This window comes from Pongo abelii, chromosome 1, assembly GCF_028885655.2.
Source record: "Pongo abelii isolate AG06213 chromosome 1, NHGRI_mPonAbe1-v2.0_pri, whole genome shotgun sequence".
NCBI lineage: Eukaryota > Metazoa > Chordata > Mammalia > Primates > Hominidae > Pongo > Pongo abelii.
The window spans coordinates 19,831,462-19,855,700 of NC_071985.2; the positions used below are offsets into that span (position 1 = coordinate 19,831,462).

Here is a 24,239-nt window from a genome sequence, read left to right on the forward strand (position 1 = left end):
CTAAAGGAAAACATGAATGCGCTTTTCATAAGTGGATTGTGAGGAGTTCGCAGGACTTCCAGGTGAAATTGTCCCCTAGGGAGCTGAATGATAGGGGTCTGGGGGTTTTGAGCTGGATCCAGGTTAGAGACACGGATTTGTGGCGTCATCAGCGTGGATGAGACTGCTCAAAGTTGAATGGGAAAATGGCAAACCTAGAAAACAATATCACAGTGCGATACCAGTGTCAGCTTTACAGCTTTTCTCCGTCCTCAGCTTGGACTGAGGAACATCTTTCATTTCACAAGAGGCTCAGGAACTACCAGTGTGAAAAGACGCTACGTTCAAGCTGCTGGAGGGCCAGTTCCACCTAGGCGCAGTCAAGAAGGTCGCCTGGCTTTCCGGCTTCACGTCCCTGGAAGCTCGGCACTGCAACAGTTCTAGATCTGGGGGCGCCGGCTGCCTTCCCGACCACCTCGCGGACTGGGCGCAGCCCTTAACGTCACGATCACGCCCCCGCCAGCGTTCCGACCGCAACCCGCGGGAGTCATTGCGTCTGACGTCATCATCGCGCGCCATCTCTTCGCTTAAGTGTTTAAGTTCCGCGCGCAGGCCGCGCTGCAACCTGACGGCCAAATCCCTCGCTGTCCCAGTCGTTGCTCCTTCGAATCATGTTCCCAGCCGCAACTTCTCCGCGGACCCCGGGTCCCGGGTCCCGAAGGGGCCCGCTGGCTGGACTCGGGCCCGGCTCCACGCCCCGGACGGCTAGCAGGAAGGGTCTGCCCCTTGGGTCTGCAGTCAGCTCCCCAGTGCTCTTCTCGCCGGTCGGCCGGCGTAGCTCGCTAAGCTCGCGGTAAGTGATCTCCCTGGTTGGGTCTGGCAACCAACAGGCTCGCGGGCCGCAGTGGGCCGGATAGGTTAGTGCCTTTAGAAGCCGTTGGAACCGGGGCGGCGGAAGAGAATGCCACAGTATTGGAAAATAGACCTTTTCCACTCTTGCAGGTCGTATCTGCTTCATTTTGATTATCAGTTGATCAGTTGATTCCCCACTTTGCATTTTTCATGGCTACCTTTGTGCAGAAGTGAAGTACAAACTGGATTCGCATCAGTGGCTATCCACTTCCCACCTGCTACCCCTGTGATCTGGTGTAAGTCACTCGTGATTTTCTTCATCTGTGAAATGGCGATAGTATATCTCACCTGAGCCAGAGGAGTTATTATGAATTGCCACGATGCAGATGTAAGGTGATGGTGATAATGAGGACCTACAACCCTGAAAGATCATTGTTTAATGCCTAACATACCAACTGACATTAATATCTGATGATTGGTAATTAAAGTGTTTCTAGCTACGGAATTTAACTTTCTAGGTAAATTATAAGGAAAAGGCTTTACGTAAGTGAGATAAGAGTACTGTGGTAGTTTAGTTACTAAAACTGCTGGTTTGGAGCACCAGTAAAATCATCACACACACACCCCTCCCCCCCACACACACCATGTTCATAATTAACCTAAAACTTTAGTGTTTCTGCATAGTTTTCTCTGAATTCATCTATAAAAAATTAATTTTTCCCTGCAGGAAACACAAAGTATTGTGTCTTGAAATTATGGTTAAAATTTATCTGTAAAATTTTTCAGTACTTGAGAAGTGGTTTTGAAAGAATACGCCGTATCTTTGACTTTTTTTTTGGCATATTTTGAAAAGTACTTTTCAAAGTGCTGATCTTGTCAGTGTTTCCTATTCCTGTTGCGAAAAGTTGGAGAATAAAAGCATGCTTTATTTACTGTGTGTGTTGTTTTATTTAAATCTCTTCTTGTGATCATTTGAAGAAAAACCTTTGTTATCCTCTGTCAGGAAACAAAGCCCTTAGCCATTCTGTATGTGCATCTTCTAATTTAATTCTCATGATAAGACATAGAATAACTTTTATTCGGTGACTTTACAATATTCTAAATGTTAAGAGGGTGAGCAAGAAATAAAGTTTTTACTGTGATATCTGCTGTTGAAGACCATGTAACAGCTGATGCTCGTAACCTGTTTGATTTCTTGCTTGGTTGTACAGATCTGATAGATTTTTTTTTTTTTTTTTTTTTAAGAGATAGGGTCTCACTCTCTGTCGCCCAGGCTACAGGCTGGTGCCACAATGCCCGGCTAATTTAAAATTTTTTTTGTAGAGACAAGGTCTTGCCACATTCCCCAGGCTGGTCTTGAACTCCTGGTCCCAAGCAATCTTCCCGCTTCGGCCTCCCAAAGTGCTGAGATTATAGACATGAGCCATTGCCCCGGCCAGATCTGGTAGATTCTTAAACCCCGAAAGCCAGATGAGCTTAAATCTCATCTAAGCCAATATTTGTAAAATGTATTTGACCACAACATATGGTAAAAGCTGATGTTTTATTTTCTGCCTTTGAAAAATGTTGAGATCTGCTAAATGACCCGCTGTTTGAAAAAAACGCTGGTCTAGTTAAGCCTTATTTCACAGCTAAGGAGGCAGAATTATAAGGAGTTTAAGTGAATACAGGCATGCATTTCAATACTAGAGTCTATGGGATTGAAGCCAAATTTTCCTAAATCCTGTCTTCTTTTTTTTTTTTTTACATGAAAAATATTACATTTAATTACATGGTAAGTATGAGCCAGTGTTAATTTTTTTCAAAGAACTCCTTATTGTGAAAATATATACATAAAAAATTAGGATAATGGAAAATTTTAAGTTACAAGTAAGGTAATATGGACTCTTTTCTTTAGAGGAACACCAACACGAATGTTCCCACACCACTCCATAACTGAGTCTGTGAACTATGATGTGAAAACGTTTGGATCTTCTCTTCCTGTTAAAGTCATGGAAGCCCTAACATTGGCTGAAGGTAGGTGTCATGTTTCCATTTACCTGTATTAGCAGTTTAAAATGGAGCCTAGATGTGGCATAGAGATTAAATTTATGTTTTCTCTAGTATACCTTTATGTAAATGGTGAGAGATGGGTGGCCTGTCTAGTTGTTGTTTTTTTTTGTTTTTTTTTGTTTTTTTTCTGAGACGGAGTCTCACTCTGTCACCCAGGCTGGAGTGCAGTGGTGTGATCTTAGCTCACTGCAACCACCACCTCCCGGGTTCAAGCGAGTTTCCTGCCTCAGCCTCCCAAGTAGCTGGGATTATAGGTGTGAGCCACCACGCCCGGCTAATTTTTTGTATTTTTAGTCGAGACAGGGTTTCACCATGTTGGCCAGGCTGGTCTTGAACTCCTGACCTCAGGTGATCTGCCCTCCTTGGCCTCCCAAAGTGCTGGGATTACAAGCGTGAGCCACCACATCCGGCCACCTATTTTTTTTTTTTTTTTTTTAACTGTAATTGAGATATATAATACATTCGAGAAGGAGAATGAGTTCATTTGAACACAAATTAAGTCTTTAATGGTTTTAGGTACTGTACAGTAGTCCCCCATTATCTTTGGGGGATATCTTCCAGGATCCCCAGTGGATGCCTGAAACCTTGTATAGTAGTAAACCTTATATATACTGTGTTTTTTTATATGTACACACCTATGATAAACTTTAATTTATAAATTAGGCACAGTAAAGATGAACAACAATAATAATAAAGTAGAACAATTATAACAATATACCAGCAACACTACTCTTGTACTTCGTTTGGGGTCATTAACTAAAATGAGAATACAAGCATTGCATTACTGCGACAGTTGATAGGGTAACTGAGACAGCTACTAAGTGACAAACAGCTGGATAGTCTCGGGGGTGTCCAATCTTTTGGCTTCCCTGGGCCACTTGGAAGAAGAATTGTCTTGGGCCACACATAAAATACACTTACACTAACAATAGCTGATGAGCTAAAAATAAATAATAAAAAGGTCTGTGTGTAAATCTCATAATGTTTTAAGAAAGTTTACAAACTTGTGTTGGACCGCATTCAAAGCTGTCCTGGGCCACACGTGTCCCTGGGCCGTGGGTTGGACAAGCTTGGGGTATACAGTATGGATATGCTGCACAAAGGGTTGATTCACAACCTTTAGGCAGGACAGTATGAGATTTTATCACTTTACCCAGAACAGCATGCAATTTACAACTTAGGAATTGTTCATTTGAATTTTCCATTTAATATTTTCAGACTACGATTGACCACAGGTATTCGAAACTGCGATAAAAGGGGGAAATACTGTATATGCAAAATTCAGTCCTGTTTACAGAGTTGAGCAGGTTTATGAAGTTTACCGTTAAACCCCAAAACTGGCACCTCGTGTTATTGGGTTTAATAATGCAGTAAAATCAAGTCCTACCTCCATTTCTGGATCCTCTGTAGCATCCCAGAGGCTGTGTGCAGAAATTTATGACGTTACCGTTGTCGTGGTGTACCTTTAGAAGAGTCTGTTGGTGGAGAATTAGTGTGGAATTTTGACAGATACAATCAACACAAGCTTAGAAAGGCAACTTTAAAGATGAGCAGTTGGATGACACTGGAAGAGCAAAGTTCAGAGCATCCTTAATATCTGCTGAAGTCATTTTTATTAAGGCTTGAATTCTAGATCTTTGCGATTTTTCTGGAACAGTATTTTTCAAATTGTAGGGTTGACCAAAATTTAGCGGTTCTTGACCAGCATTTAAAAAAAGAAGAAATAGAATGCATCTCGTATGTTTAGTAAATTTTGTTTGTTTTACTTAAATTGTATATGGTTGTATCGTGATGTAAAATGTATTATACTGTGAATAACTCTATTTACTGTATATATTACTGTTAATAACAGTAAAAAAAATGCTGAAATTACTCTGTTTTAGAAGAAGGAATATATCTCATCAACTGGAACTTGCACATCTTGCCTGTAGGTCCTTGGGAGCTTTAGGGATAGTTGTTTTCAGACAACTACTAACCTTCATATACATTGTTCTGTTTTAAATAAATAAATGTGTATATATATTGTATATATATGTATATTTTTCCCCTCTAAAAATTTCAGTTTAAATTACATTTAAACCTTTTAATGTACTACTCATATTTTAACAGACTAGATTAAATAACACAGCCCCAAATCTAGAAATTCAGAGAGTCCTTAGAAATTAGGATATATAAAACAAAGAGGTATGTCAGCTTGAAGAATTCTTCCCCACTTAGAAACCTGCCAACTACTGTTAAGTCAGCCCTTAAAGGCACACCAGTCGAGGATCTGGAGTTGTGCTTTCAAGAAAAAGAAAATTACTGAGCAGATAGTTCAGTTGAGCAAAAAGCCTCACTTAGCCTGGGCTTGGTTTGATATTTTTGCTTGTACATTATCTATGCCTTTTACTTCACCCTTCTACCTTTCTTTAAGTAAAGAGCAAAGCTCAACTTAAAATTTCCAGGGCTGTTAACACATTTGTGGAGGTTTACCACCAGTACTTAAGACATATGCTAATTTAGTTTTGTCATTTAATAGAGAATGTAACTCTTTGTCTCCATATAATTAATAAATTATCATTCCTTTAAGGAGCTCTTATTTGAAAATTATGTGCTTTTGGAGGAACATTGTTTTCCTTGAAATGTTTTATATAGTTAATGAGTTTGTTATTTGTGTTACTTTATCGATAAAATTATAAATGTTGCTAAATATTTCTTTTTTGTTTGTTTGTTTTGAGACAGAGTCTCGCTCTGTTGCCCAGGCTGGAGTGCAGTGGCGCGATCTCGGCTCAATGCAACCTCTGCCTCCCGCGTTCAAGTAATTCTCCTGCCTCAGCTTCCCGAGTAGCTAGGATTACAGGTGCACGCCACGATGCCCGCATGCCCAGCTAATTTTTTTTTCTATTTTTGGTAGAGACGGGGTTTCATCATGTTGGCCAGGCTGGTCTCAAACTCCTGACCTCATGATCCGCCCACCTCGGCCTCCCAAAGTGCTGGGATTACAGGCGTGAGCCACCCTGCCTGGCCTCTTTTTTGTTGTTTCTGCTTACTTATTTTTTGATATGGAGTCTTGCTCTCTTGACCAGGTGGAAGTGATGTGATCATGGTTTACTGCAGCTTCAATCTCCTGGGCTCAAGTGGTTCTCCTGTGCTTCAGTCACCCTAGTAGCTGGGAAGTACATTGCCAAGCCTGGCTATTTTTTTTTTTTTTTTTTTTAAGAGAGAGGGTCTTACTATTTTGCCCAGGCTGGCCTCAAGCCGTCCTCCCAGGGTGGCCTCCCAAAATATTGGGATTTATAAGCATGAGCCACCGTGCCTGGCCTAAATATGTCTTATAGGAAATAAGCTATCTGGTCTGTTTGTAACAAAAAATTAAGGAATATTAAATGTCCTAAATACACTTTTTGCCTTTAGATATATTTCTTTTTTCTTTCTTTTTTTTTTTTTTTTTTGAGATGGAGTCTGGCTCTGTTGCCCGGGCTGGAGTGCAGTGGCACAATCTCTGCTCACTGGAACCTCCACCTCCCAGGTTCAAGCGATTCTTCTGCCTCAGCCTCCCAAGTAGCTGGGACTACAGGCATGTGCCACCACACCCAGCTAATTTTTTGTAGTTTTAGTAGAGATGGAGTTTCACCACGTTAGGCAGGATGGTCTCGATCTCCTGACCTCGTGATCCACCCACCTCGGCCTCCCAAAGTGCTGGGATTACAGGCGTTAGATATATTTCTAAAGTTGGTTATCAGAGTTAATAGATCTGTTGTTTTTGGTGTTGATAATTTTGGAATATTCAAAAGTATTTGTTGTGAATTAGTCCTTTCTGAGTGTGCCAATTACTTTTTTTTGATAAAGCATGTGGTAATAAAGATTTATACTACAAGATTAATCACCCACCTCATTTTTTCCTTTAGTCGATGACCAGCTGACCATTAACATAAATGAAGGTGGATGGGCTTGTCTGGTGTGCAAAGAAAAGCTCATTATTTGGAAGATTGCTCTGTCACCTATTACTAAGGTATTTATGGCTCTTTAGAGAGCTGGGACGGGATAGAGGAGAGCAATGCCATTGACTTTTAATTTTTACCCTAATTTTTTTTACAGTTGGAGGATAGTCAATATGAAACTACTTAGGCATTAAGAGTTTGCATTTTCATAGTGATGTGAAATAATGAGCATGCATACACATTTGTGTATTGGGAAAAAAGTTTCCCCCTTTTGAAGATCTGTGTTGTTTACATTTAATAAAATTAGAGTCATTGAAATTTCCAATGAATATAATGCTAATCCGTCTGCCTAATGAAGTATCAGACTAAATGCTATCCACATAAGCAGATGAACTTTGAGTTTGCATATTTCTGAGAAGATAGAACTATGTTTTGTTGAACCTACTGAATGATGCTTAATAAAATAAGAAAATATGATACCAGTTGCTAGTTAAACTTTTTACTCGTCCACTTCCAACAGTGGGTTATCATTTGCAAGTCTAGTAACTTATCCTCAGCAACCTTTTTCTGTTTGTTACAGCTTAGATACACTACTCTCTTCTACCAGTCATTACTTCCTTGGCCATGTTCTGTTGGAACTCAGGGCTCCTGCTTACCTCAACTCTTCACTTCTGCTGAACTCTGTGTTACTGCTGCCTAGAAAAGGGTGTATGTGGTTAGGAGTAATAGGTGAGGGAGAATTCCTGGGGGACTTACTGAGTTAGCTGAGGGATCCTGATATTTGGCTGAGAATCTAAGAAATGTTTCCTAGGTAATTTGGTATAATTACTCTTTGGTCATGCTAATTTTAAATGTCAGATGAACAAATCAAGAGTAGATTGGGAAAGTTCCATAGGAAGCCTAAGCACTCATCTTAACCTTACTTAGCCTTCTCTTAACTGGACTTTTCTAGCCCGGGAAGAGGTTAGGATAGTTGTTGTTCAGAGTTTGGTCTAGCTTTAAGTTTTCATGATTCAATATCTCTTAAGATACTTCGTTTTAAAATTACTGAAAGCCTGATTAAAAGGAGATGTGAGAAGAAAGAATATTTGTAGAATGGTGTTTCCAGCAGTGAGTCAGAATCTAAAATATGCAGAGAAGGGAAATCAGATGCATCTTCAAAATACTGGATTTGATGTGAAAGATTTTCTGTTTGGGTTTGTTCTACAGTTATCAGTTTGCAAAGAACTTCAGCTGCCACCTAGTGATTTCCACTGGAGTGCCGACTTAGTGGCTCTTTCTTACTCTGCTCCCTCAGGTGAAGCACATTCTACTCAGGTAGGTGACTTAAAAGCTTATTTAAATAAACTTTTTACAATAAGGACATCCTAAAGTTAGAGGAATCATCCTCTTTGATATTGAGACATAACTATAAAGCTATAGAAATCAAGACATTGTGGTATTGGCAAAGAGAGCTACACACATAGCTCAGTGTAACAGAATAGAGAGTACAGTTATAGATCCACATAAAAGCACCCATTTGATCTTTGACAAAGGTGCAAAAGCAATTCAGAAAGAATGGTTTTTTACGATGATTTTTCTCTGTATCAATGCATAGTGTAGGAACATTTGTAATTTTAAAATTACAGATGACCAATTTGTATTGTGTTGAATTTTCCCTTAAACCTCATACCTTGTTACAAAGATTAATTTGAAATGGGTCATAGATCTAAATGTAAAACAGTAAACCTTTTAGAAGAAAACAGGAGAAAATCATCATGACCTGAGATTAGACAGAGTTCTTGGAAATCACCAAAAGCATGATCCATAAAAGAAAAGTTTGATAAAATTAATAATAAAATTAAAGTAAAATAAAAATTTAAAGCGTTGCTTTGCCAAAGACAAGAAAATGAAGAGACAAGTTACAGAGTGAGAGAAGACATTTGCAAATCATGTATCCAGCAAAGGACTTGTATCCGGAATATTTTTTAAAATTCTAAACTTGATAAGAAAACAATGCAGTTTAAAAATAGGGGCTAGGACTTGAACAGACACTTTGTGAGGATATAGGGATGGCAAATAAGCACATGAAGGAGATGTTCAGCATCATTAGCTGTTAGAAAAATGCAAACCAAAACACTGGTGAGTTCGTATTTCTGATTTTTCTTGATCAGATAGTAAATTGTCCTGTTTCTTTATATCAGTGCCATCAGACTCCTGGTTTTTGGGTTCCTCTTTTATTGTAATTGCTGATTGTTGTGATCTTGTTTTGAGGCTGTTGCTGTCATGGTTGCCACCAGAGAAGGATCCATCCGCTATTGGCCAAGCCTTGCTGGTGAAGATACCTACACAGAGACTTTTGTAGATTCGGGAGGTGATAAGACTTACAGTTTCCTAACAGCAGTGCAGGTATACCACGGATATTCCTTTATATTTATTGGAAAGCTGTGATTTGGCTTGGAAATAAATTTTTATTTATTTTTTTAAATAGAGGCGGGATCTCCTAATGTTGCCCAGGCAGTTCTCAAACTCCTGGGCTCAAGCAATAACTCCTGCTTTGGCTTCCCAAAGTACTGGGATTACAAGCATGAGCCACTGCACCCAGCCGTAGAAATGAGATTTGATGACTAAAAATGTGGAGTTTTGAAGAGACTATAGAGGCCAGGGAGGAATCAAAAAGAGACAAGGAAGAGAAGAATGTAAGGATCTGTGATTTGAACAGTTAAACAAGGGAGGCTCTTCTCACAGGACTCCAAAATATCAATTTCAGATAGTAGCTTGTGATATGAATTTCTTTTAGAAACATAAGAGTGGCTTAAAAACTGTCGGACATTATAAAGAATGGCTTGCATTTTCTTTGTAGGTTCACAAAGAAACAAAATTTGGCTGAGCATGGTGGCTCATGCCTGTAATCTCACCACTTTGAGTGGCTGAAGCGGAAGGATTGCTTGAGGCCAGGAGTTCAAGACCAGCCTGTGCCACATAGCAAAACTTTGTCTCTACAAAAAAATTTAAAAATTATCCGGGCGTAGTGGTGTGTGTCTGTAGTCCCAGCTGCTCAGGAGGCTGAGGCAAGAGGATCTCTTGAGCCCAGGAGACTGAGGGTGCAGTGAACTATGATCTCACCACTGCACTTCAGCCTGGGTGACGGAGCGAGACCCTGTCTCTAAAAAAAAAAAATAGCAAACAAAAAATATAAATAAATAAAATCTGATAATCTAATTTGTTGAATCTGAAATATGATGAACTTGTAGTTTAAAAAATCAGAATTTAAAAAATATGAAATTTTTTTCTGCTACAAAAGTTTTTTTTTTTTCTTTTTTTTCTTTTTTCGAGACACAGTTTTACTCTGTCACCCAGGCTGGAGTGCAGTGGCGCAATCTCAGCTCACTGCAACCTCTGCCTCCTGGGTTCAAACAATTCTTGTGCCTCAGCCTCCCAAGTGGCTGGGATTACAGGTGCGCACCGCCACGCCCAGCTAATTTTTGTATTTTTAATAGAGACGGGGTTTCACCCTGTTGGCCACAATCTCCTGACCTCAAGTGATCCACCCGCCTTGGGCTCCCAAAGTCCTGGATTACAGGTGTGAGCCACCATGCCTGGCCAGTTTTTCTTTTTTCTTACGAGAGTTTTTCTATGTAGGATTAATAATATTAACTGAATGGATTCTGAAATGTATTACTTTAATAAAATAACAGTGTTCTGTTTTGTATTCTTTTAGATTTATTTCAATTACGATGATTTTTCTCTATCAAAGAATTTTTCGTTTTGTTTATCTTAGCATTTGATGCTAAACTGAACTAACCTCATAATATTTTTTTCACAGGGAGGAAGTTTTATTTTGTCTTCATCAGGAAGCCAACTAATTCGGTTGAGACCTGAGAGCTCAGGAAAGATTCATCAGCATATCCTGCCTCAGGGACAAGGCATGCTTTCGGGAATTGGTCGAAAGGTTTCTTCTCTTTTTGGAATTTTATCTCCTAGTAGTGATCTCACAGTAAGTTTATAAAATAACTATTTTACAAGCTTATTTCTTAGTTAAATCAATAAGTTGAAAGTATCCTCTGAAGTTAGTATTGCCTCCATATGGACAACAGCGTATGCGAAATAAAACCTTTGGTCTTTTTAGTGAACTATTTTTATTATGATGAAATGAGTTCATACTAACCTTCTCCCATAACTTGTAACACTAATATCTTTAAATCAGACAGATTATCTCACAAGTACATTTTTGAACTAAAACTATTATGTAAAATATAAAATGTGTTTCTTAAAGATTAATTTGACTTTTTAGATTTAACCGGAAGCGTGTCTCTACTCCCGTGCCTCCCGCTGTGTGGATGACTGAAATCTAGATCTGTTGGCTGGACTTCTCTGCCCCATACTCTAGCATAGTGAAGGGAGGATGATGGGAACCAATATTTATGGACCATCTACTCGCTGCTCGGTGCTCTGTAGTTGTTATATTCATACCGTGTAATCATTGTGACAACCTGTAAGGTAGCGCCCTTTCCCTCCAGGTTACAAGTGAGGAAGCACCCTCAGCAAGGCTAAAAGTGTGTAACTGCTGAGTGGCAGAGCTGGGGATCATACCCAGGCCTGTCTGAATTTAAAGAACATGCTCTTTTTACTGTGCTGTTTCCCTCTTGTTTCAGATAATTATCACCTGCTTCCTTGAATGTTCTTTAAACCTAAACTTAACATGTTTAAAAACAGATTTATTGTATTCTTTCATCTCTCCTATTGACACTCACTTAACCCTATAAAACTCATTTCTCTTTTGACCTGTTTTTGTTAAGAGCACCATCACTTTTTCTCAGTGACCCAGGTATAAAACCTTGTTATTTTTTGTGTCTCCCTCTCCTTCTATAGTGAACTAGTTATTTACCAGGTGCTGTAGATTTAACTTCTATCCAATCTCATTTCCATCCCCATCTTTCTGCTTTTGATGTTATGCCCTAACCTATACTCTTGATAAATTTCACCTAAGCTCCTGGTACCTGCTTAGTTTACTTACTGTTGGCCTTTCTGCCCCATCAGTGATGAGTTTTTAACACAAAACAATCATGTATATCCAGCTTTAAAAAGCCAAATATCTATATACTTCATGATTAAGTATATACTGAAAAGGCAAAATAACACTCCCGTGTATGACTAACTACGTACATTCTGCCAAATGCATTCAAACACAATTCTGTGTTCAGAAGCTATTGATAATATCTCCCTTGCTTGCTACACTTACAGATTCACATTCAACACTCTCTGCTATATGTCCCTGATTTTTCATTATTTTTTATTTTTATTTATTTTTAAAAAATAGAGACAGGGTCTCACTATGTTGCCCAGGCTGGTCTCAAGCTCCTGAGCTCAAGTGAGCCTCCCTCCTTGGTATCCCAAAGTGTTGGAATTACAAGCATGAGCCACCACGCCTGGCCTCATTATTTTTCAGAAAATCCTCATTTTTGCTTCTTTTCGACTTGTCATCTACATTCCAATGTAACAGGATGACTTGTTCTCCAAAGATGCTGTAACTTTCCCACCTTTCAGCTCTGCTCCTCCTGGGCCTTCCACCTGTATCCTTCTTCCTATAGAGTCCAACCTTGCCCTCAAGCTCTTTTTCAGAATCACTCCTTTCTTTTTTTTTTTCTTTGTTTTGGAGATGGAGTCTCACTCTGTCGCCAGGCTGGAGTGCAATGGTGGGATCTCGGCTCACTGCAACCTCTGCCTCCCGGGTTCAAGTGATTCTCCTGCCTCAGTCTCTCGAGTAGCTGGGACTACAGGCATGTGCCACCACACCTGGCTACTTTTTTGTATTTTAGTGGAGATGGGGTTTCACCATGTTGCCCAGGGTGGTCTTGGACCCCTGAGCTGAGGCAATCCACCTGCATCGGCCCCCAAAGTGCTAGGATTGCAGGGGTAGGACACCACACCTGGCCCAAAATCACTTCTTTCTTTAAATCCCAAATGAAGAATTCTGCTAGGATTATTAATCACATATGTGAAATTTGAGTTTTAAAACAATAGTTCCTTAACATTAGAAGTTAATCTATGAATTTGACTTCTTTTTCTTTTCTGAATAGCTTTCAAGTGTTCTTTGGGATAGAGAGAGATCAAGCTTTTATAGCCTGACAAGTTCAAACATCAGTAAATGGGAATTAGATGATTCTTCAGAAAAACATGCATATAGTTGGGATATAAATAGAGCCCTGAAGGAAAACATTACCGATGCTATTTGGGTAAGAAACAATAATATTCATCTCTGTAATTCATGTTTATGGTTGTATGATAATGCTGGTTCCCTTGTTCTATTTCAACACATTTCAGCGTAATAAACAACATAGTGTATAGTTATCAGATTAAGTGGAAATGGGGTAGTCAATCTCTAGAAATATTAGAATGCATTGGTTTACTTGCTTAGCAATTTTTTTTTAATGTATACATTATTCATTCAGCAACTGAGTTATCATGGGTGAAGCATTTCACTAGGTGCTAGGGATATAAAGGTGAAAATAAATCATTCCTGCCCTCGAGAAGCTTACATTATTGATATTTTCATGTAGGGATCTGAAAGTAACTATGAAGCTATTAAAGAAGGAGTCAACATTCGATATTTGGACTTGAAGCAAAACTGGTAAGGAATTAATTTGTCATAAAGAACATAGAGAAAAGTTTGGAAAAAAAAAGTTGATGTTTATTATAAAATGATGAGCAATCTCACTGTCTGCTCTTTCTTTGGAGACAGGGTCTCACTCTATCACCCAGGCTGGAGTACAGTGCGCCATGATAGCTCACTGCAGCCATGATCTTGTGGGCTGAAGTGATCCTTCTGCCTCAGCCTCCCAAGTAGCTGGTACTGCAAGCATGCGCCACCACACCTGGCTGATTTTTTTTTTTTTTTTTTTTGAGATGGAGTCTCGCTGTGTCCCCCAGGCTGGAGTGCAGTGGCGCGATCTCAGCTCACTGCAACCTCTGCCTCCCGGGTTCATGCCATTCTCCTGCCTCAGCCTCCCGAGTAGCTGGGACTACAGGTGCCTGCCACCACACCCAGCTAATTTTTTTGTATTTTTAATAGAGACGGGGTTTCACCATGTTAGCCAGGATAGTCTCGATCTCCTGACCTCGTGATCCGCCCGCCTTGGCCTCCCAAAGTGCTGGGATTACAGGTGTGAGCCACCGCGCCCAGCCACCTGGCTATTTTTAAAATTTTTTGTAGAGATAGGGTCTTACCATGTTGCCCAGGTTGGTCTTGAACTCCTGGGCTCAAGCAACCCTCCTGCCTCAGCATCCCAAGGTATTGGGATTACAGGTATAAGCCACTGTGCCCAGCCTGTTCTTTTAGTGCTGATCTTCTCATACTATCTATTAAGCCTTACTGAATGGTGTTGCTGTTGTTTATTGAGTGATGCTAGTTCATTTGTGAAATTGAGGCATTTTTCAGCCTTAAATAGTATGTTCTTACCTTGCTGTCTCATTCGTTAGAGACAAAGCTTTTCTGCTCTTACAGCTAGAGCCTCTCTTCTTAACTGCCAAGAGATGCCTGAGACCCTGTCATTGCCCACTGCTGTGGCTGCCCCGTGCTGTGATCTTTCTCTTATTGGAGGTATCAGGCACATGTTTCCCACTCTCTTTCTGATGCTCAAGGAGCTTTAGGCCTACGTTTGTAGCTATGCTGAGTTAAGGATGGGATAAGGCTTTGTCTTGGTAGTACAAATTAGAACTTAATCATAGTTCATACTCAGAGTAAATTTCCTCTTAGAAACAGTGCTCTGAGTGGTGCATAGGATCCTAGGTTAGTCTGATAAAGCTAATTATCCCATGTTACTATTTAACTTTAATGCTCAAGGTCACATGGAACCTAAAAACCATTTGTAACATTGCTCGTAGTGAATCCAAATATATAACTAGTAATCCTTCAGAAAACAACTTCTCAGAAGTTAAAGACTATTTTTTATGAGTTTTAGAGTAATTTTTACTGTTCTTGTTACATGTTTTGGGTTAGTAGAACAAATTCTACTTGTTCCTTGGAGGGATATTGCAGTTGTATCACTTTGTGTAATTTTTCTCTGTCTTGGGCTGTTTAGACTATTAGTAGGCTCTTTTACAGTCTCTGAAAACCTTATAAAAGCTATCAAAGAGGTAAAAGTAATAGTATTTGTTTAATTTCTGTAAGTGTTTTAATTAAATACAGTTTACCTGTTTTTGTCTTTACCAGACTTTTGGAAATGTAGGACTACTGCTAGGACAGCCCACTATGGGCATATAATACAGACATTTTTCTTTTTTCTTTTTATTTTTTTTGAGACTGAGTCTCACTCTGTCACCCAGGCTGGAGTGCAATGGGATGGTCTTGGCTCACTGCAACCTTTGCCTCCCGGTTCAAGCGATTCTCCCACCTCAACCTCCCAAGTAGCTGGGACTACAGGTGGGTGCCACCACTCCTGGCTAGTTTTTGTATTTTTAGTAGAGACAGGTTTTCACTATATTGGCCAGGCTGGTCTTGAACTCCTGACCTCGTGATCTGTCCCCCTCAGCCTCCCAAAGTACTGGGATTACAGGCGTGAGCCACTGCGCCTGGCCATGCAGACATTTTTCACATAATTTTCTGAATTGGAGGCATGAGGTTGAGAATGAGAAGCATGCTTAGGAATTGCTATGCAGGGTCCACCCAGGGCTCCTCTCCCCCAGTCTTGTCATGCTGACCAGCAGGGTCCCTGTGAGGTGCAGCCCTTATCCTCCTTGACCTTCCTCTCTACCTTTACTCAAAATGATCCAGTTAGTACTCTATTATGTTCTTGAGGCCTCATGATCAGAACTGTACAGAGAATTTCTCATATGGGTCCATTTATTTATTTTAAGAATAGTGTCTGTCTTCCTCATAGTCATTCCCACCTACTGATTTGTTGTCCATTTGGGCAGAGCTACAATCTGGGCTTATAATTTCAGTGAGTAGCTGGGCTGGGTGGCTCACGCATATAATCCCAGCACTTTGGGAAGCCAAGACAGGAGGATTGCTTGAAGTTAGCAGTTCAAGATCACCTGGGCAACAAAATGAGACCCTATCTCCATGCAAACAAAAATAAAAAATTAGCTGGGCATGATGGTGTGCACCATAGTCCCAGCTATTCAGGAGGCTGAGGCGAGAGGATCACTTGAGCCCAGGAGATTGGGGCTGCAGTGAGCTATGATCCCACCACTGCGCTCTATCCTGAGCAACAGAGAAAGACCTTTTTTCTAAGACAAATAAAACAAAAATAAATAAATTATTTTACTAGATGATTACTAATACAAAGTTTAGATATCTTCATTTTAGATATAAAGTTTGGAATTTTTTTTAACCTTAACTTCATTACTTTGGATATACTCACATAAAAACTTAACTGGTAAAGCAGGAGGATCACTTGAGGCCAAGAATTCTAGGCCATTGAAGAGAGAGACATTGTAGAGAGAGAGACATTGTGGAGAGAGAGACACTGCCAACATGTTACAAGTTTGGGCCAATATTCTTTTTTTAAAAGTTGATTTTTTAAAATTTTTATTTCAGTGGTTTTTGGGGTACAGGTGGTTTTTGGTTACATGGGTAAGTTCTTTAGTGGTGATTTCTGAAATTTTAGTGCACCTTTCACCTGAGCAGTGTACACTGTACCCAGTATGTAGTCTTTTATCCCTCACCCCCTCCCACCCGTCCCCTTCAAGTCCCCAGAGTCCATTATCATTCTTATGTCTTTGTGTCCTCATAGCTTAGCTCCCACTTATAAGTGAGAACATATGATATTTGGTTTTCCATTCCTGAGTTACTTCACTTAGAATAACATGGACCAATATTCTTGAATTCCTTTCAAGAGTCCAAGCAGAAGTGATAAAGTTTGGGGAGCTGGGGGAAGAGAACCGTGAAGAAGGAAAATGAGAGCCGTGCTAGGATTCCTTGCTTTGAAGTGTCATGTCATTTAGTTACTTGCTTGGTTTCTTATTTTTAGTTGTCAGTAGAGGGTGCTTTGCCACCCTTTTAGTATTTTTGAGACTTGAATGAAAGTTGCTAGTAATAGGACCGGGCGCGGTGGCTCACGCCTGTAATCCCAGCACTTTGGGAGGCTGAGGTGGGCGGATCACCTGAGGTCAGGACTTTGAGACCAGCTTGATCAACATGGAGAAACCCCATCTCTACTAAAAATACAAAAATTAGCAGGGCATGGTGGCGCATGCCTGTAATCCCAGCTACTCGGGAGGCTGAGGCAGGAGAATTGCTTGAACCCAGGAGGCGGAGGTTATGGTGAGCTGAGATCGTGCCACTGCACTCCAGCCTGGGCAACAAGAGCGAAACTCCGCCTCAAAAAAAAAAAAAAGTTGCTAGTAATAGTATTAGATGTTTTAGAAGAGCTAAAATAGGAACCATTTAATTTATTGGGGGCAACAAGTTTGCTAGACTTAAGGGACAAATAAGCTTTAAGATGCGAAATGGTTTGTTTTTACATATACAGCAGTTTGAAATTTCTATAACCAAAGGTTAAAAAGCATTTTAAATATATATGTATATTTTTAAGCATTAGAGACAGGGTTGCCCTGTTTGGTCTTGAACTACTGGGCTCAAGCGATCCTCCTGCTACAGCCTCTCCCAAAGTGCTTGGATTAAATACATAAGCCACTATACTTGGCCTAAAATTATTATTTTTTTTTTTTGAGTTAGAGTCTTACACTGTTGCCCAGGCTGGAGTGCAGTGGTATGATCTTGGCTCACTGCAGCCTCTGCATCCCAGGTTCAAGTGATTCTCATGCCTCAGCCTCCCGAGTAGCTGAGATTACAGGCACACGCCACCCTGCTGGGCTAACTTTTGTGTTTTAGTAGAGACGGGATTTTGCCATGTTGGCCAGGCTGGTCTTGAATTCCTGGCCTCAAGTGATACGCCCACCTCGGCCTCCCAAAGTGCTGGGGTTACAGGTGTGAACCACCACACCTGGCCTTTTAAATTTATTTTAGAGATATATGGTCTCACAGTGTTGCCCAGGCTGGTATTGAACTCTCGGGCTCAGATGATCCTCCTATCTCAGCCTCCCAAAGTGTTGGGATTACAGGTGTGAGCCATTGTGCCTGGAGGTAAAATTTTTTTTAAAATGTTTTTTCTCTGGACAGAAGCAAGTAAGCTTTAAATAACTGAGTACATCAGGGATTAGCAAACCTTTCTGTAAAGGGCCAAAAGTAACTGTTTTAGGCTTTGGCGGCCATGTAGTCTTTACTGCAACTACTCTATTTCACCAATGGTATCATGAAACATCCCTAGAAAATACATAAATAGCTGGGCACGGTGGCTCATGCCTGTAATCCCAGCACTTTGGGAGGCCGAGGCGGGCAGATCACGAGGTCAGGAGATCGAGACCATCCTGGTTAACACAATGAAACCCCATCTCTACTAAAAATACAAAAAAAAATTAGCCGGGTGTGATGGTGGGTGCCTGTAGTCCCAGCTACTCGGGAGGCTGAGGCAGGAGAATGGCGTGAACCTGGGAGGCGGAGCTTGCAGTGAGCCGAGATGGCGCCACGGCACTCTAGCCTGGGTGACAGAGCAAGACTCCGTCTCAAAAAAAAAAAAAAATACATAAATAAATGCGTATGGTTGCCTTCCAACAAAACTTCATTTATAAAAACTGGTTTGAGATCAGTTTCACTGGAGGGCTGTACTTTGCCAATCCCTGGATCAGATGGTTGTTTTGATCTTTTTTTAAAGTCAGATTTATTGAGCTATAATTTATATGGAGTAAAATTTACCCTCTTTAGTTTATAACTCTACAAGTCTTCTTTTTTTTTTTTTTTTAAGATGGAGTGTCACTCTGTCGCCCAGGCTGGAGTGCAGTGGTGCGATCTCAGCTCACTGCAACCTCCACCTCCCGGGTTCAAGAGTTCTTCTGCCTCAGCCTCCCAAGTAGCTGGGACAACAGGCATGTGCCACCATGCCTGACTAATTTTTGTAGAGATGGTTTTGCCACGTTGGCCAAGCTGGTCTTGAACTCCTAATCTCAGGGTATCTGCCCACCTTGGCCTCCCAAAGTGCTAGGATTACAGACGTCAGCCACTGTACCTGGCCCTAATTCTACAAATTTTGACAGATACACAGTTCAGTCATTTAACCATAACAATCAACACAGAACAGTTTTATAACCCCCCAAATTCCCTTGTGCCTTTCTGTAATCGACTCCTCCATCCACCTCCAGCCCCTGGAGACCACTGATGTGGTTTCTGTCCCTATAGTTTTGCCTTTTGCTTAATGCCATAGAAATGGAGCATACAGTGTAAAGCCTTTTGAGTCTGGCTTCTGTCACTTAGCATAATACATTTCAAATTCATTCAGTAATTTTTTTTTTTTTTTTTTACTACTGAATAATATTCTTTTGTATGGATATACCACAGTTTATCTATTCAGCAGTTGGAAGACATTGGGTTGTTTTCAGTTTTAGGCAATTATGAATAAAGCCACTGAAGTCATTTGTACACAGGTTTTTGTGTGAACAGTTATTGGTTTTTTGTTTTTGTTTTTTAATTTTCTCTTGGATAGGTATCCACGAATGGGATTGCTAGGTTATATGGAAGCATATGTTTAATTTTATAGGAACTCCTAAGTTGTTTTTTAGAGAGGCTTTACATCTTCCTTTTTTATTGATTAGTGATGGGCTGGTGATTTTGGCAGCAGCATGGCACTCAGCAGACAATCCATGTCTCATCTATTACTCTCTGATAACAATAGAAGATAATGGTTGCCAAATGTCAGATGCAGTTACTGTAGAAGTCACTCAATATAATCCACCTTTTCAGGTAAGATTTATATTGGTTAAATTACAAAGCAATAATATGTTGAGTATTTTTCTAACCATTTCAGGGTCTTATTTATTTATTGACAGAGTTTTGCTCTGTCACCCAGGCTGGAGTGCAGTGGCTCGATCTCAGCTCACTGCAACCTCTGCCTCCCCTTCCGGGTTCAAGTGGTTCTCCTGCCTCAGCCTCCCGAGTAGCTGGGACTGTAGGCACATGCCACCATGCCCAGCTAATTTTTGTATTTTTAGCAGAGACGGGGTTTCACCATGTTGGCCAGGCTGGTCTCGAACTCCTGACCTCAAGTGATTCCCCCAGCTTGGCCTCCCAAAGTATTGGGATTACAGGTGTGAGCCACCACACATGGCCCATTTCAGGGTCAAATTTCTTGACAGATTTCATCTGCAGGGCTTGGAAATATTTTAAAATAGCTTGTTTCTAGACATTGTTGCATTTTCTTTGCCATCTCAGGCTTGTTCTTTTGCTTAGTTTTGGCTAAAGAAAAATGAGAATGGAAGCAACTAGCAGAAAGCAGTTTGTTTCTTCTGCTCTAGATCTTTGGAGGGATTGTCATGCCTGTATTTAAGTAGAAAGAAGGTATTGATTAATTCCAGGGTGAAAGTAAGGAAGAAACCAAGCTGGGCATGATGAGTACATGCCTGTAGTCCCAGCTACTCAAAAGGCTGAGTCAGGAAGATCACTTGAGCCCAGGAGTTTGAGACTGTTGTGTGCCATATTCACACCTGTGAATAACCACTGCATTCCAGCTTAGGCAACATAATGAGACCCTATCCTAAAAAAAGAAGAAAAAGAAAAAGGAAGGAAGAAAACTGGTAGGAATTGTAGGAATTAGGGTTTGGTTTAGAGCCTTGTATATTATAGAAAAGTCCCCCTTTTTACCCAAAGCAAGATTATATTTGTATTCAGCAGTGTTATATACTCATCAAAGTTCTTGTAAACGACTGAAAGACAGGCTTTCTAAAGTTCATTAATAGCAATTAAACATGTTTAATAACCGATATTCATGAGGAAAAACCTGAACATCTATAAATTCATTTTATTTACTCTTAAATAGTATCTAATTCTGTTAAATCCTTGTTTGTTTATTTTTTGAAGAGATAAAGTCTTGCTGTGTTGCTTGGACTGGAGTGCAGTGATATTCACAGGTCCATCAGAGTGCACGGTAGCCTCCAACTCCTGGGCTCAAGCAGTCCTCTCAGGTAGCTGGGATTACAGGTGTGCACCACTGTTCCTGGCTTAAATTCTTACTTTTTTTTTTTAATCCTTACTCTTAACATGACTTGTTTAATTGAATCCTGTAAGAAAATCTTTTGATTTGTTCTTTTATGTCAAACAGAAATAAACTTTATCATGTGTTCTGATTACGCAGTGTGGAAAAACATTCTCAGTGTTAGAAAAAATTTCAGCCAGGGCAGAAGACTATAAAGAGAATTTGAGGATTAAAAAACAATTCTAGGACCTCACATTTAATGTTTCTGTAAAATTACTTCTTTGATAACAGCTTATCATTTTTAGCATATTCTAATTTTATTTAATGAGATTTATTTTTATTCTCCCTCTGATTTTATATGTAAACAAATCAACTAAGTTTTCTTGTCATTAATATCTTGGCAGTAAGGCAAGAACCAAAATGTTTGTTTATCAGGGATCATTTATAAAAAATTGCCAATTCTTAATATAATGAATTTTGGTGCTTTCATTTTCTCCCTTGAATTTGTCATAGGCTTCTAGTTATAGTCATCATCATGGACATGTTTTCAAAATTTGTTAATTTTGGAAATTAACAAATTAGGCCAGGTGCAGTGGCTCACACCTGTAATCCCAGCACTTTGGGAGGCTGAGGTGGGTGGATCACCTGAGGTCAGGAGTTCAAGACCAGCCTGGCCAACATGGTGAAACCCCGTCTCTACTAAAAATACAAAAAAATTAGCCAGGCGTGGTAGCATGCACCTGTAATCCCAGCTACTTAGGAGGCTGAGGCAGGAGAATCGTTTGAGCCTGGGAGGCGGAGGTTGCAGTGAGCCGAGATTGCACCACTGCACTCCAGCCTGGACAACAGAGTGGGACTCTGTCTCAAAAAAAAAAAAAAAAAAAAAAATTAAAATAAGTAAATTATAAGGAAGTCAACAAAATATATGTCTAATTGACGTTTGTAAACTTACTCTGTCATGTTTTGTTAATCATCTCATGGGTAGTGTTTAGTAGATTTTTACAAAGAATTGGTGAATTATTTTATCATTTTTATGAAATAATGTACAAAAATGAATTTTAAAAATCATACAAACAAATATTTTTGTTTTACTTCTTGTTAAATGTAATCTTAAATTTAACTTTCAGTCTGAAGACCTGATTTTGTGTCGGTTGACGGTCCCAAACTTTTCAAACCAGACTGCCTATCTGTATAACGAAAGTGCTGTCTATGTGTGCTCCACGGGAACTGGGAAATTTTCTCTTCCCCAGGAGAAAATTGTCTTTAATGCACAAGGTACAGTAGCAGTTTTAGAAAGCATGATTGGTGAGCTCATTAGTCATTCTGAGTGCTTTTTTTCTCTTTCCCTGAGTGTCACTTCAAGCATGCTGCTTTCAAATGTTTCTGAGACATTTCATACCACAACTACAGCAGCTGAAGCCACAACCCTACTAAGAAACCAAAAGGGTACTAGAATTTCCAAACTATTATATTTACAGGCAAAGATAGTAACATTTGTTCCAAGAGAAGATGCCAAGAAGCAAAAACAAATGCCAAGAGAAGTAATTGCTTATTCCTAGTTAGTAAAAGTGACTTATTCTGAGTTGGTGCTTTAACTTTTCCACACCCCCGGATAAGAAGAGCCTCAGGTGCTGGACTTCTGCAGGGGGGCTGGTCAGGATTGAAGAGAAACCAAGCAGATACTTAGCTGAAGGGGTTGGGCAGAGGACAGAGTCCAGGTAGGCAACAGCATGGAACCCAGGTTTTCTAGTCCCAGCCCGAGAACCTTGACAGAGCGTGGGTAGGATGTTACTAAGGTGCCAGGTAGGCTTAGACTTTTTTTTTTTTTCCAGTCCCCATTGACTGATGTGGTAAGTTGAAGTCAGAATTAAGCAAGAGAACTCCACAGGATTGAAAAAGCTCTTCTGAGTTTTGCAGAAGGAATAATTTTCTTTTTTGGCTTACTAGACTGACTGCTCTCTGGCAAAGCTAGTTTTTATTGTCCTTAAAGCTGAAAGACACAGAGCCTGCTTCTTCAGATAGCAACCGGTTCTTAACATTTGATTGTGGGATGTAAAGGATGAGTTTGAAGTAGGAATAATATTGTAAAGGAAAAAATGTGCTTAATATATCATCAAGATGATTTTCTGCTTAGGGTGGTAGCTTTTACATAGCATTTTGTTGTTATTGTTAGATGTATTTGACTCTGTTTTTCTTTCTTTTAGGAGATAGTGTTTTAGGTGCTGGTGCCTGTGGTGGTGTTCCTATCATTTTTTCTAGAAACAGTGGACTGGTGTCTATTACTTCAAGGGAAAATGTGTCTATATTGGCAGAAGATCTGGAAGAGTCCTTAGCATCTTCAGTTGCTGGACCAAACAATGAGGTAATGTGATTGTATAAGAATTTGAAGTTTTTATGTTATTTATTTTTTAGAGATAGGATCTCATGCTGTCACCCAGGCTAGAGTGCAGTGGCATAATCATAGTTCACTGCAGCCTCAAACTCCTGGCCTCAAGCAATCCTCCTGCCTCAGACTTCCCAGTAGGTGCCTGGCTAATTTTTTTTTTTTTGGTTTGGTTTGGTTTTTGAGACAGAGTCTCACTCTGTTGCCCAGGCTAGAGTGCAGTGGCAAAATCATAGCTCGCTGCAGCCTCACCTCAACCTCCTGGGATCAAGCAGTCCTCCCCTCTTAACCTCCTAAATAGCTGGGACTACAGACATGCGCCATCTCACCTGGCTAATTTTTTATTGTTTGTAGAGACAGGATCTCCTTATGTTGCCTAGGCTGGTCTCAAACTCCTGGGCTCAAGCATCCTCCTGCCTCGGCCTCCCAAAGTGCTGGGATTACTGGCATGGAGCTACCATGCCCAACCTAATTTTTAGTTTTGTCAGATCATTTTATACAAATGGTCTCAAAACTGAGACAGTTTTCAAAGACTTAATGATGCAGACATTAGTTCTTTTTATCTTCCTCATCCCCTCTGTCCTCTTTGCCTGAAGCAACTATGTTTAAGCCTTTTAGTGATTTATTCTGGTGTTTTTCTCCATATATCTAAGTAATGTCCATATATTCCTGTCTCCTGATTCATCTGTTGATTTTCTACTATAGAAAATGAGGTTTTGGGTTACCTTATACTTGTTCCTCTGCCTTTATCATACTAACATAAATTTTTTTCATTGTAATGACAATGTGAATATTGTTTATGGTTTGCTGAGCCAAATACTGATTACATTTCCTTTATTATACAACTTTGTGTGACTCTTGGAGTGTATAATGACCTCATTTTGTATTTTCTCATCCTTTCATACGTGACTTAATCTTTTTACACACTCCAGGAGTTCTGTAGAGTGCCCCTCAGTGTAGTTTTTCCCAAAGTCAAGTCTCCAGAAACCTTCCATCTGCACAGCTGTCATCCCAGAGCTTCCCTTTTCCATTGTCCTCAAATCCTCA

The 24,239-nt window shown here is 40.1% G+C and overlaps 1 protein-coding gene across 2 annotated transcripts in view; it reads left to right on the plus strand.

The window, feature by feature from the left end:
* The first annotated feature begins 537 nt into the window (after window positions 1–537).
* NUP133 (nucleoporin 133) overlaps window positions 538–24,239 on the plus strand; it is a 67,016-nt gene continuing 43,314 nt past the window's right edge. For both annotated transcript variants that reach the window (XM_054561802.2, XM_009234993.4), the window contains exons 1-11: window positions 538–832; window positions 2,729–2,847; window positions 6,771–6,874; window positions 8,013–8,120; window positions 9,057–9,191; window positions 10,609–10,779; window positions 12,863–13,018; window positions 13,343–13,413; window positions 19,434–19,581; window positions 21,937–22,084; window positions 23,014–23,171. In XM_054561802.2, coding sequence (XP_054417777.1) covers window positions 651–832; window positions 2,729–2,847; window positions 6,771–6,874; window positions 8,013–8,120; window positions 9,057–9,191; window positions 10,609–10,779; window positions 12,863–13,018; window positions 13,343–13,413; window positions 19,434–19,581; window positions 21,937–22,084; window positions 23,014–23,171 — 1,500 coding nt within the window. In that variant the 5' untranslated portion in view covers window positions 538–650. The remainder of the gene's footprint in view (window positions 833–2,728; window positions 2,848–6,770; window positions 6,875–8,012; window positions 8,121–9,056; window positions 9,192–10,608; window positions 10,780–12,862; window positions 13,019–13,342; window positions 13,414–19,433; window positions 19,582–21,936; window positions 22,085–23,013; window positions 23,172–24,239) is intronic.